Below are 13,793 nucleotides of genomic sequence, written 5' to 3' on the forward strand. Positions count from 1 at the left end.
ACCTCCCCCCACTGTGTTCATGGACTAGTGTACATAAGACCCCTGTACAGCTTGGGGCCCCCACATCTGCACTCAAGGACCACATAAGCATGTAGTGTACATAAGACCCCTGTTTATTAAAGGGGTATTCCCATGATGGTGATGCAAAGTAATACTCTCAGTTACTGATCGGTGGGGGTCTGCCTGTCGAGGCCATCACCGATCCCGAGCCACCTGGGAGCGCCATCCGTGAAAAGAAGGAGCCAATCGGGCCTCGTTCTTGTGGTCAGTGGCAGTTCTAGTGATTGGACCATCGCCGATCGTAATATCCTCGTTATATGTCATAACATATTAGAAGGGACTAGCCCTTTAATACACAAAGTTTTATTTCTGGTGTCATCCCTCCTATGGCCAGCAGATGGCGATCAATCCCAACAGTGAATAAGGAGAGCCAGAGCAGAAGACGATGTCAGGCTATAGCAGCCAAAGCGGCTGATACGGGGCCCGCGGCATGAGGGAGCCTGTGCCGCCCGCCAGCATGGGCCCCCTCATGCCCGCCGTCGCTACCGCTAGCATCCGATATGGCTGCTAAAGCGGTAGCGACGTCACATTTGTTCCCTAATCTGACGTTTGCTAGGCTACAAGCCACGTTCAGCCTGCAGCCTATCAGGTGAAGGGTCAGGATCCCTGTGCAGGATGGCGCGATGACGTCACTGGGTCACACCGGCCTACGCAAGGATCCCGTCAGCGTTGATTGTTTGGAACAGCTCCATTTTTCGCGGGAACGGGGCCTAGGTGAGGATAAAGTTTTTTTGTTTTATTTGTTTGGGGGGGGGGGCTGTATGGTGCTATCTACACGGGGGAGGGGCACTAGCTACAGCGGGGTTGTATAGCATTTTCTACAAGAGAGGGCACTCTCTACAAGGGGGTGAGACACTATCTACAGGGAGGCTGTATGGCACAATCTACAGGGGGGCACTATATACAAGGGGGGGCTGTGAATGGCACCCAGGGGAGGGGGGCCCAGTCTAAAGTTTGCTATGGGGCCCAGTCTTTCCTAGTTAAGCCCCTGGTCTAGAGTGGCGGCGGCTGCTGCGGTGCCGATAAACGGGAGCGGAAATAAATATATACCAGTAATAAGTCTCAGCCCTGGAAAGCATACTGGACATGCAGCAAAATACACAACTCAGGATCTTATCATTAAACTTAGCTGGGGGTATATCATGACATTAGTAATATGAAGGCTGGGGTGTATCATGACATTAGTAATATGAAGGCTGGGGTGTATCATGACATTAGTAACATGAAGGCTGGGGGTATATCATGACATTAGTAATATGAAGGCTGGGGTGTATCATGACATTAGTAATATGAAGGCTGGGGTGTATCATGACATTAGTAATATGAAGGCTGGGGTGTATCATGACATTAGTAACATGAAGGCTGGGGGTATATCATGACATTAGTAATATGAAGGCTGGGGGTATATCATGACATTAGTAATATGAAGGCTGGGGGTGTATCATGACATTAGTAATATGAAGGCTGGGGGTATATCATGACATTAGTAATATGAAGGCTGGGGGTATATCGTGACATTAGTAATATGAAGGCTGGGGGTGTATCGTGACATTAGTAATATGAAGGCTGGGAGTGTATCGTGACATTAGTAATATGATGGCTGGGGGTGTATCGTGACATTAGTAATATGAAGGCTGGGGGTGTATCGTGACATTAGTAATATGAAGGCTGGGGGTGTATCGTGACATTAGTAATATGAAGGCTGGGGGTGTATCGTGACATTAGTAATATGAAGGCTGGGGGTTTATCGTGACATTAGTAATATGAAGGCTGGGGGTATATCGTGACATTAGTAATATGAAGGCTGGGGGTAAATCGTGATATTAGTAATATGAAGGCTGGGGGCATATCATGACATTAGTAATATGAAGGCTGGGAGTGTATCGTGACATTAGTAATATGAAGGCTGGGGGTGTATCGTGACATTAGTAATATGAAGGCTGGGGCTGTATCGTGACATTAGTAATATGAAGGCTGGGGGTTTATCGTGACATTAGTAATATGAAGGCTGGGGGTGTATCGTGACATTAGTAATATGAAGGCTGGGGGTGTATCGTGACATTAGTAATATGAAGGCTGGGGGTGTATCGTGACATTAGTAATATGAAGGCTGGGGGTGTATCGTGATATTAGTAATATGAAGGCTGGGGGTATATCGTGATATTAGTAATATGAAGGCTGGGGATATATCATGACATTAGTAATATGAAGGCTGGGGGTGTATCGTGACATTAGTAATATGAAGGATAGGGGTGTATCGTGACATTAGTAATATGAAGGCTGGGGGTGTATCGTGATATTAGTAATATGAAGGCTGGGGTGATATTAGTAATATGAAGGCTGGGGGTATATCGTGACATTAGTAATATGAAGGATGGGGGTGTATCGTGACATTAGTAATATGAAGGCTGGGGGTGTATCGTGACATTAGTAATATGAAGGCTGGGGGTGTATCGTGATATTAATAATATGAAGGCTGGGGGTGTATCGTGACATTAGTAATATGAAGGCTGGGGGTGTATCGTGATATTAGTAATATGAAGGCTGGGGGTGTATCGTGACATTAGTAATAGGAAGGCTGGGGGTGTATCGTGACATTAGTAATATGAAGGCGGGGGGTGTATCGTGATATTAGTAATATGAAGGCTGGGGTGTATCACGATATTAGTAATATGAAGGCTGGGGGTGTATCGTGATATTAGTAATATGAAGGCTGCGGGTATATCGTGACATTAGTAATATGAAGGCTGGGGTGTATCGTGACATTAGTAATATGAAGGCTGGGGGTGTATCGTGACATTAGTAATATGAAGGATGGGGGTGTATCGTGACATTAGTAATATGAAGGCTGGGGGTGTATCGTGACATGAGTAATATGAAGGCTGGGGGTGTATCGTGACATTAGTAATATGAAGGCTGGGGATATATCATGACATTAGCAATATAATGGCTGTGGGTGTATCGTCACATTAGTAATATTCAGGCTGGGGGTGTATCGTGATATTAGTAATATGGAGGCTGGGGGTATATCGTGATATTAGTAATATGAAGGCTGGGGGTGTATCGTAATATTAGTAATATGAAGGCTGGGGGTATATCGTGAAATTAGTAATATGAAGGCTGGGGTGTATCGTGACATTAGTAATATGAAGGCTGGGAGTGTATCACGATATTAGTAATATGAAGGCTGGGGGTGTATCGTGATATTAGTAATATGAAGGCTGGGGGTATATCGTGACATTAGTAATATGAAGGTTGGGAGTGTATCGTGACATTAGTAATATGAAGGCTGGGGGTGTATCGTGACATTAGTAATATGAAGGATGGGGGTGTATCGTGATATTAGTAATATGGAGGCTGGGGGTATATCGTGATATTAGTAATATGAAGGCTGGGGTGTATTGTGATATTAGTAATATGAAGGCTGGGGGTGTATCGTGACATTAGTAATATGAAGGATGGGGGTGTATCGTGATATTAGTAATATGGAGGCTGGGGGTATATCGTGATATTAGTAATATGAAGGCTGGGGTGTATTGTGATATTAGTAATATGAAGGCTGGGGGTATATCGTGACATTAGTAATATGAAGGCTGGGGTGTATCGTGACATTAGTAATATGAAGGCTGGGGGTGTATCGTGACATTAGTAATATGAAGGGTGGGGGTGTATCGTGACATTAGTAATATGAAGGCTGGGGGTGTATCGTGACATTAGTAATATGAAGGCTGCGGGTGTATCGTGACATTAGTAATATGAAGGCTGGGGGTGTATCGTGATATTAATAATATGAAGGCTGGGGGTGTATCGTGATATTAATAATATGAAGGCTGGGGGTGTATCGTGACATTAGTAATATGAAGGCTGGGGGTGTATCGTGACATTAGTAATATGAAGGCTGGGGGTGTATCGTGATATTAGTAATATGAAGGCTGGGGGTGTATCGTGACATTAGTAATAGGAAGGCTGGGGGTGTATCGTGACATTAGTAATATGAAGGCTGGGGGTGTATCGTGACATTAATAATATGAAGGCTGGGGGTGTATCGTGACATTAATAATATGAAGGCTGGGGGTGTATCGTGACATTAGTAATATGAAGGCTGGGGGTGTATCGTGATATTAGTAATATGAAGGCTGGGGGTGTATCGTGACATTAGTAATAGGAAGGCTGGGGGTGTATCGTGACATTAGTAATATGAAGGCTGGGGGTGTATCGTGATATTAGTAATAGGAAGGCTGGGGGTGTATCGTGACATTAGTAATATGAAGGCGGGGGGTGTATCGTGATATTAGTAATATGAAGGCTGGGGTGTATCACGATATTAGTAATATGAAGGCTGGGGGTGTATCGTGATATTAGTAATATGAAGGCTGTGGGTATATCGTGACATTAGTAATATGAAGGCTGGGGTGTATCGTGACATTAGTAATATGAAGGCTGGGGGTGTATCGTGACATTAGTAATATGAAGGATGGGGGTGTATCGTGACATTAGTAATATGAAGGCTGGGGGTGTATCGTGACATTAGTAATATGAAGGCTGGGGGTGTATCGTGACATTAGTAATATGAAGGCTGGGGATATATCATGACATTAGCAATATAATGGCTGGGGGTGTATCGTCACATTAGTAATATTCAGGCTGGGGGTGTATCGTGATATTAGTAATATGGAGGCTGGGGGTATATCGTGATATTAGTAATATGAAGGCTGGGGGTGTATCGTAATATTAGTAATATGAAGGCTGGGGGTATATCGTGAAATTAGTAATATGAAGGCTGGGGTGTATCGTGACATTAGTAATATGAAGGCTGGGAGTGTATCACGATATTAGTAATATGAAGGCTGGGGGTGTATCGTGATATTAGTAATATGAAGGCTGGGGGTATATCGTGACATTAGTAATATGAAGGCTGGGGTGTATCGTGACATTAGTAATATGAAGGTTGGGAGTGTATCGTGACATTAGTAATATGAAGGATGGGGGTGTATCGTGACATTAGTAATATGAAGGATGGGGGTGTATCGTGATATTAGTAATATGGAGGCTGGGGGTATATCGTGATATTAGTAATATGAAGGCTGGGGTGTATTGTGATATTAGTAATATGAAGGCTGGGGGTATATCGTGACATTAGTAATATGAAGGCTGGGGTGTATCGTGACATTAGTAATATGAAGGCTGGGGGTGTATCGTGACATTAGTAATATGAAGGGTGGGAGTGTATCGTGACATTAGTAATATGAAGGCTGCGGGTGTATCGTGACATTAGTAATATGAAGGCTGGGGGTGTATCGTGACATTAGTAATATGAAGGCTGGGGGTGTATCGTGACATTAGTAATATGAAGGCTGGGGGTGTATCGTGACATTAGTAATATGAAGGCTGGGGGTGTATCGTGACATTAGTAATATGAAGGCTGGGGATATATCATGACATTAGCAATATAATGGCTGGGTGTGTATCGTGACATTAGTAATATGAAGGCTGGGGGTGTATCGTGACATTAGTAATATGAAGGCTGGGGATATATCATGACATTAGCAATATAATGGCTGGGGGTGTATCGTCACATTAGTAATATGAAGGCTGGGGTGTATCGTGATATTAGTAATATGAAGGCTGGGGTATATCGTGATATTAGTAATATGAAGGCTGGGGGTGTATCGTGATATTAGTAATATGAAGGCTGGGGGTATATCATGACATTAGTAATATGAAGGCTGGGGGTATATCATGACATTAGTAATATGAAGGCTGGGGGTGTATCGTGACATTAGTAATATGAAGGCTGGGGGTGTATTGTGACATTAGTAATATGAAGGCTGGGGGTGTATCGTGATATTAGTAATATGAAGGCTGGGGCTGTATCGTGATATTAGTAATATGAAGGCTGGGGGTATATCGTGACATTAGTAAGTGGGTTCACCTTCCATGTGTCTGGAGAAGCTGGGTGACAACCTCTGGGGTTGCTGTACTGCCCGTCACCCAGCTTCTCCAGACACATGGGAGATTGAAGAGCCGGACTCAGTGACTTGTACTTACTAGGGGGGGGGGGGGATTGGTAACTGCTGACAATGAAATGTTTCTATTGTCCCGTCATTAATAATATTATAACGCTCCCAGTCCCATTACCTGCGGTGGGAAGCAGGACCGCGCTGAGTGCTCCGTATAGCCGAAGGACGGGCCCTCGAACACTGTGGTCGGAAGCTTCAACACTTCCCTCAGGAACTGGTCAAACTTCATGAAGACCATGAAACCACTGCAGTCAGACACCTGGGAGAAGATATCTGGAGGACACAAGAGCGGGGGAACCGGGATCAGTGGCGATCTGTGACCGTAACGTACCAGAACCTCCCCAACCACCTACAGTACACAGTGATGTTAGTACGCCCCCTCCTGGTAACCGGGTGTCAATAACAACACTCTACTGTCTATACAAATCAGATTGTCTACTCCAGTCACATATAAAGCTGCATTTAAGCAGAGCTCCTACTGTGAGCATCCAGTTTATATCTAAATACACAGTGGAGTCCCATTATTATGACCAGCAGGAAATATCCAGAGTGACCGCCGTGTGCAGCCCGGACAGCGCTAGACGGGCGGGGGGTGATCAATAAGGTTTTGCTCGGTGGTCTCCGGTATGTGGCGCCGCTGACTGCAGAACATCGCACATTTCCTGGAGGGGGTGGGGGTCCATAGAGCGAACAGGACAATTGAGGTCCCGCAGACGCGCAGTTGGGTTCCAGTCTGGAGAATTAGGGGCCGGGGAGGTACTTGGGGGTCTTGGTCGGAGTCTTCCTGTCGGACATTTATAGCCGTGTGACTTGTCGCATTGTCTCGCTGGAAGATTCCATCTGCCCCGTGTAAGACAATCAGCATGTAGGGGGGGACGTGATCTGCAACGATGGATTCACACCCAAATCAGATCAGAGCCGTCCACATGGATGAGTGACCCCAGACGCCATGAGAACATCCCCCGCCCATAACGTCGCCGCCCCCGGCTCGTGTTCCTCCAGCAATGGCTGCCGGGTGTTTGTTCTCTGATGTTTCTCTCCTGAGGCGCCAACGTCCATCCGTTCCATGAAGCAGGAAATGTGACTCATCGGAGAAGACGACCCTTTACCAATCATCGGTGGCCCGATCCTGCCGCGCAAAGTGAAGCCTTTATTTCCGCTGCCCTTTGTTACATAGGAGCGGTGACCGCCCGTCTCCTCCGGACCCCCACACGCAGTCGGGTTCGCTGTTGTATTGGACGCACGTCTGATCGCCCCCCTGGGTGATTTTCTCGGTGAGCTTCTCCTCTGTAGCGTCTCGTTCCTCGCGCATCTTCCTAGCCGGCGTTCACCTCTCACATCAGTGGCGCCCCGCAGTTTCCACGTTGGTTATTCCAATCGGCGCCATCTCTCCACTCACGATACACGGTCACCACAGCAGCACGAGAACAGTTCACACACTGCGCTCTGTGAGAAATACCGACACCCCGGGCCGGAAGCCGATAATCAGCCCAACTCTGATAAATCACCCGTTACCCATGACAACGAGTGATATGTGATCAGACGGCCGATCCCACCCCTGATATACCCACCGAGCCCACCGCACCCCTTGTAGACCCACCGAGCCCACCGCACCCCTTATATACCCACCGCACCCCTTATATACCCACCAAGCCCACCGCACCCCTAATATACCCACCAAGCCCACCGCACCCCTTATATACCCACCAAGCCCACCGCACCCCTTATATACCCACCGCACCCCTTATATACCCACCAAGCCCACCGCACCCCTTATATACCCACCGCACCCCTTATATACCCACCGCACCCCTTATATACCCACCAAGCCCACCGCACCCCTAATATACCCACCAAGCCCACCGCACCCCTTATATACCCACCAAGCCCACCGCACCCCTTATATACCCACCGCACCCCTTATATACCCACCAAGCCCACCGCACCCCTTATATACCCACCAAGCCCACCGCACCCCTTATATACCCACCGCACCCCTTATATACCCATCGCACCCCTTATATACCCACCAAGCCCACCGCACCCCTTATATATCCACCAAGCCCGCCGCACCCCTTATATACCCACCACGCCGCCGCACCCCTTATATACCCACCAAGCCTGCCGCACCCCTTATATACCCACCAAGCCCGCCGCACCCCTTATATACCCACCAAGCCTGCCGCACCCCTTATATACCCACCAAGCCCGCCGCACCCCTTATATACCCACCAAGCCCGCCGTACCCCTTATATACCCACCAAGCCCGCCGCACCCCTTATATACCCACCGCACCCCTTATATACCCATCGCACCCCTTATATACCCACCAAGCCCACCGCACCCCTTATATATCCACCAAGCCCGCCGCACCCCTTATATACCCACCAAGCCTGCCGCACCCCTTATATACCCACCAAGCCCACCGCACCCCTTATATACCCACCGCACCCCTTATATACCCATCGCACCCCTTATATACCCACCAAGCCCACCGCACCCCTTATATATCCACCAAGCCCGCCGCACCCCTTATATACCCACCACGCCGCCGCACCCCTTATATACCCACCAAGCCCACCGCACCCCTTATATACCCACCAAGCCCGCCGCACCCCTTATATACCCACCAAGGCCACCGCACCCCTTATATACCCACCAAGCCCACCGCACCCCTTATATACCCACCAAGCCCACCGCACCCCTTATATATCCACCAAGCCCGCCGCACCCCTTATATACCCACCATGCCGCCGCACCCCTTATATACCCACCAAGCCTGCCGCACCCCTTATATACCCACCAAGCCCACCGCACCCCTTATATACCCACCAAGCCCACCGCACCCCTTATATACCCACCAAGCCCGCCGCACCCCTTATATACCCACCAAGCCTGCCGCACCCCTTATATACCCACCAAGCCCGCCGCACCCCTTATATACCCACCAAGCCCGCCGCACCCCTTATATACCCACCGCACCCCTTATATACCCACGAAGCCCACCGCACCCCTTATATACCCACCGCACCCCTTATATACCCACCAAGCCCGCCGCACCCCTTATATACCCACCAAGCCCGCCGCACCCCTTATATACCCACCAAGCCCACCGCACCCCTTATATACCCACCAAGCCCACCGCACCCCTTATATACCCACCAAGCCCACCGCACCCCTTATATACCCACCATACATCACTTCATGGGCTACACGCTGCCGACATCGGACGTAAGAGGTGGTCATAATAACGTGACTCCACTGTGTATATATATATATATATATATATATATATATATAGAGTAACTTTGTGAATTCTTGGCTTAACTGATCCAGATTTACATCAAGTCCTATACTCCAGTCACATCCAGAGCTGCATTCACAATTATGTTGATTTCCTTCCATCTCTCAGGCCCCAAAAACTCATGTTCGGTCAGGGATGATCCGCTGTGATGTACGGTGGGTGTTTACACCAGACACTGAACAATTATTTATGACAATGATCCTATGTTTAAAACAAATAGGTCTCCCACAACGCAATGTAGCCTCGTGCAGTGCATTATGGGATCTCGGCTGAGCCAAGTACGGGTGTGTCTGTCAGCGCTGTGCTGACGGATTCCAAGTGGCAACCAGCAGAATGCAGAGAACTGGAGTATAAGACATGATGTCATTCAGAAACAGCATAAAAGATTTAGACAAAGACGTGCCTTAACGCAGCTCTGGATGTGACTGGAGTATATGATGTAACGCGGAATCAGTAAAATACAATGGAAGTCAAAGATTCACAAAAGTTTCAGTTTTCTATGTTGTGATTATATTTAGATATGAAATCTTAAATAAAAGAGGAGCTCTGCTCTGGATGTGACTGGAGTATAGGACCTGCTGTAACGGCGTCACTTAAAGAGACAGAGCATCTATTGGCACCCACTGCCCCCCTAAGTTGAGTGGTTGAGAGCGCCCCCCCCAGTAGACTTATAAGAAGTGCGGCTGGGACTGAGGGGGCCGGTGAGTGGTCTTATAACGCGGGGTGCAGATTATTTCGGGTAATGTTTGGTGGGTCCAATTGAGTGAATGAGCCGCCTCACGGAGATTTCATGGTCATCGATGTCCAAGCCGCGCACGTCTCATCCCGTTATACATCGCGGCCCCAAACATAAGGACGCCCCAATAATTCAACACCGCGACAACAGTCTGAGCCGCTGTCACTCGCAGAGATCGACTCCGATCAGCATGGCGCGCAGCGCCGGCGACAGCAGCGACACGTCAGCATGTGAGGCTTACGACGGCTGTAGTCCAATTGTAGAAAAAAATGTCCGTGTTTATATTTATCCGGTGATTGGCGTGATCATGGCGGTTTGTGAAAGTGGTCAAGTCCCCCAATGTTTACAGTATAAGCAGCTGAATGTGGTCAGGACTGCAGTGTGATTGGCTGCTCTGCTCTGACATCACCGCGCACACGGTCTCACTATGACAACCCCTACTGAAAACAAAGTCGTGTGCTGATCAGCGGTTATTGGCGGCCGCTCAAACGATTGTCCGTACATGTAACGCGGTGACGGCCGATACCCGCATAGCGGCTCACTGGAGCGGGTCATGGAGGGGGATCACCCGCTAGCACGTCCACGGGCTGTAATAGGCCATATGGACCACTTTAAAACATTGTGTGAACAAGTCGATACTTCTGTATTACACCTGTCCACATATCACGCCTGCCATAAAACCATCGTCACCCTGCGATCGCATCGGGGGTTTGCCAACGGGGTGAGAGGGGGAGCCCCCTCCCATTTAAACCACCAAATGCCGCGGTCCCTATTGACAGCAGCATTTCAGGGGTTTAACAGGCGGGTTTGATGCGAATTTGATGCGAATTTCGATTCCGCCCGCTACTGCAGGTGCCCGACACCCATCTAGCCGGAACGGGACACCCCCGTAAAGACACGTATTGGCAGCCATTAATGGGTTAATGTTTGTGTATACGTATTTCTAACCTGGAGCGCTGTGTCTTCGTGTTGTTACCAGTGTGTGTATATAATATATATATATCGGTGCGCTGTGATTGGTGTTTAGCGAGGAGACGTATAGTATAATCTCCCCCCTCCCCCTCTGTCCGCGGACGTCTCCCTCGGATACCGGAGGTTATTGTGCGTTAACGCTGTGGATCTGGACCCCACATTGAGCCTCATTTCTAAGAACGGTCTAACAAAAGGCCGGACCTTGTTACCCGCAGCAACCAATCAATGCTCGGCTTCTTTACCTGCTTAAAAATGAAAGCTGCGCTGTGATTGGTTGCTATGGGTAACCAGGACTTCTGAGGTTCGGGGTGAGAATCGCCGTCTGTAAAACTTTATTTATTAGAAACCGGAGAACTCGACATGATGAATATAGTGAAACCTCTGAGCCGACCACCCAAAACTGCACAGAAAAATAATCATTTATGGGGGGGGGGGGGGGTCTCAAAGAAAAAAGTACACACAATGCAGGTAAAGCGTGTAACACAGCAAGCAAATATATACAGCTCACAAATAAATATCCCTCTCATTCCTGGTCCCCAGAATGGCTCCACCTCTCATTCCTAGTCCCCAGCTTGGCTCCCCCTCTCATTCCTGGTCCCCAGCTTGGCTCCCCCTCTAATTCCTAGTCCCCAGCATTGCTCCCCCTCTCATTCCTAGTCCTCAGCATGGCTCCCCCTCTCATTCCTAGTCCCTGGGATGGCTCTCTCTCTCATTCCTGGTCCCCAGCATCACTCCCCGTCTCATTCCTAGTCCCCAGCATGTCTCCTCCTCTCATTCTTAGTCCTCGGTATGGCTCCCCCTCTCATTTCCGGTCCCCGGCATGGCTCCCCCTCTCATTTCTGGTCCCCGGCATGGCTCCCCCTCTCATTCCCGGTCCCCGGCATGGCTCCCCCTCTCATTCCCGGTCCCCGGCATGGCTCCCCCCCTCATTCCCGGTCCCCGGCATGGCTCCCCCTCTCAATCCCGGTCCCCGGCATGGCTCCCCCTCTCATTCCTGGTCCCCGGCATGGCTCCCTCTCATTCCTGGTCCCCGGCATGGCTCCCCCTCTCATTCCTGGTCCCCGGCATGGCTCCCCCTCTCATTCCTGGTCCCCGGCATGGCTCCCCCTCTCATTCCTGGTCCCCGGCATGGCTCCCCCTCTCATTCCTGGTCCCCGGCATGGCTCCCCCTCTCATTCCTGGTCCCCGGCATGGCTCCCCCTCTCATTCCTGGTCCCCGGCATGGCTCCCCCTCTCATTCCTGGTCCCCGGCATGGCTCCCCCTCTCATTCCTGGTCCCCGGCATGGCTCCCCCTCTCATTCCTGGTCCCCGGCATGGCTCCCCCTCTCATTCCTGGTCCCCGGCATGGCTCCCCCTCTCATTCCTGGTCCCCGGCATGGCTCCCCCTCTCATTCCTGGTCCCCGGCATGGCTCCCCCTCTCATTCCTGGTCCCCGGCATGGCTCCCCCTCTCATTCCTGGTCCCCGGCATGGCTCCCCCTCTCATTCCTGGTCTCCGGCATGGCTCCCCCTCTCATTCCTGGTCCCCGGCATGGCTCCCCCTCTCATTCCTGGTCCCCGGCATGGCTCCCCCTCTCATTCCTGGTCCCCGGCATGGCTCCCCCTCTCATTCCTGGTCCCCAACATGGCTCCCCCTCTCATTCCTAGTCCTCAGTATGGCTCCCCTTCTCATTCCCGGTCCCCGGCATGGCTCCCCCTCATTTCTAGTCCCCGGCATGGCTCTCTCTCTCTCATTCCTGGTCCCCGGCATGGCCTACCTTCTCATTCCTAGTCCCCAGCATGGCTCCCCTTTTCATTCCTAGTCCCCAGCATGGCTCCTCTTCTCATTCCTAGTCCCCAGCATGGCTCCCCCTCTCATTCTTGATCCCAATTAGGGCTCCCCCTCTTATTCTTATACAGTACAGAACAGCAGCATGGCTGCCCTCATTCTTAGACCATAGTCATTCTCCGCTCTTTCTATCACCCCTCACTGCTTACCTTGATACCACAGTGGACGTTTACGGGCTCCCTTGCTCAGCAATTCGCTCCCCTTTTCATTCCTGGTCCCCGGCATGGCTCCCCCTCTCATTCCTGGTCCTCGGCATGGCTCCCCCTCTCATTCCTGGTCCCCGGCATGGCTCCCCCTCATTCCTGGTCCCCAACATGGCTCCCCCTCTCATTCCTAGTCCTCAGTATGGCTCCCCTTCTCATTCCCGGTCCCCGGCATGGCTCCCCCTCATTTCTAGTCCCCGGCATGGCTCCCCCTTTCATTCTTGATCTCCATTAGGGCTCCCCCTCGTATTCTTTACAGGCTCCCTTGCTCAGCAATCCTGCGGGCTATTTACAGCACACGTGTCCAATTTAAGGTCTTTTGAAAGGGGTTACGACTGAAAAATTTTCTCAAAAAAAGTGGTTTTTGGTCGGATTAGGGGATGGATTAGGGGATGGTGTGATTACAGAGGGGCAGCTTCCATAGACTTTAATAGTGGGAAAAAGCGGTTACAGAAATATTCATTCTGGATGGGGAGGGGGGGGGGGGGGGTCTTCCCAAACGAATCTTCTAGGGATGTTTACAATTCCAATAATCCAGCATCCCCAGTACTGCCATCATGCTGGACTATTAGATATTACAAACCATAGGACATTTATACACACATACATACATACATATACTTACCCGATCCCCGTCATCTCCTGAGGATCACACCAAAATCCTCGGCAC

General features: G+C 49.9%; 1 protein-coding gene across 6 annotated transcripts in view; it reads right to left on the bottom strand.

Moving 5' to 3' along the window:
• Positions 1–13,793, bottom strand: part of LOC142759001 (dystrobrevin beta-like) — a 180,954-nt gene that overhangs the window by 132,590 nt on the left and 34,571 nt on the right. For all 6 annotated transcript variants that reach the window (XR_012883039.1, XR_012883037.1, XR_012883036.1 and 3 more), the window contains one exon: positions 6,199–6,353. Coding sequence is in view for 1 of the 6 variants with exons in the window: in XM_075860782.1 (XP_075716897.1) it covers positions 6,199–6,353 (155 nt within the window). In the remaining 5 variants the exon portion in view is untranslated. The remainder of the gene's footprint in view (positions 1–6,198; positions 6,354–13,793) is intronic.

Source organism: Rhinoderma darwinii, chromosome 4 (assembly GCF_050947455.1).
Source record: "Rhinoderma darwinii isolate aRhiDar2 chromosome 4, aRhiDar2.hap1, whole genome shotgun sequence".
NCBI lineage: Eukaryota > Metazoa > Chordata > Amphibia > Anura > Rhinodermatidae > Rhinoderma > Rhinoderma darwinii.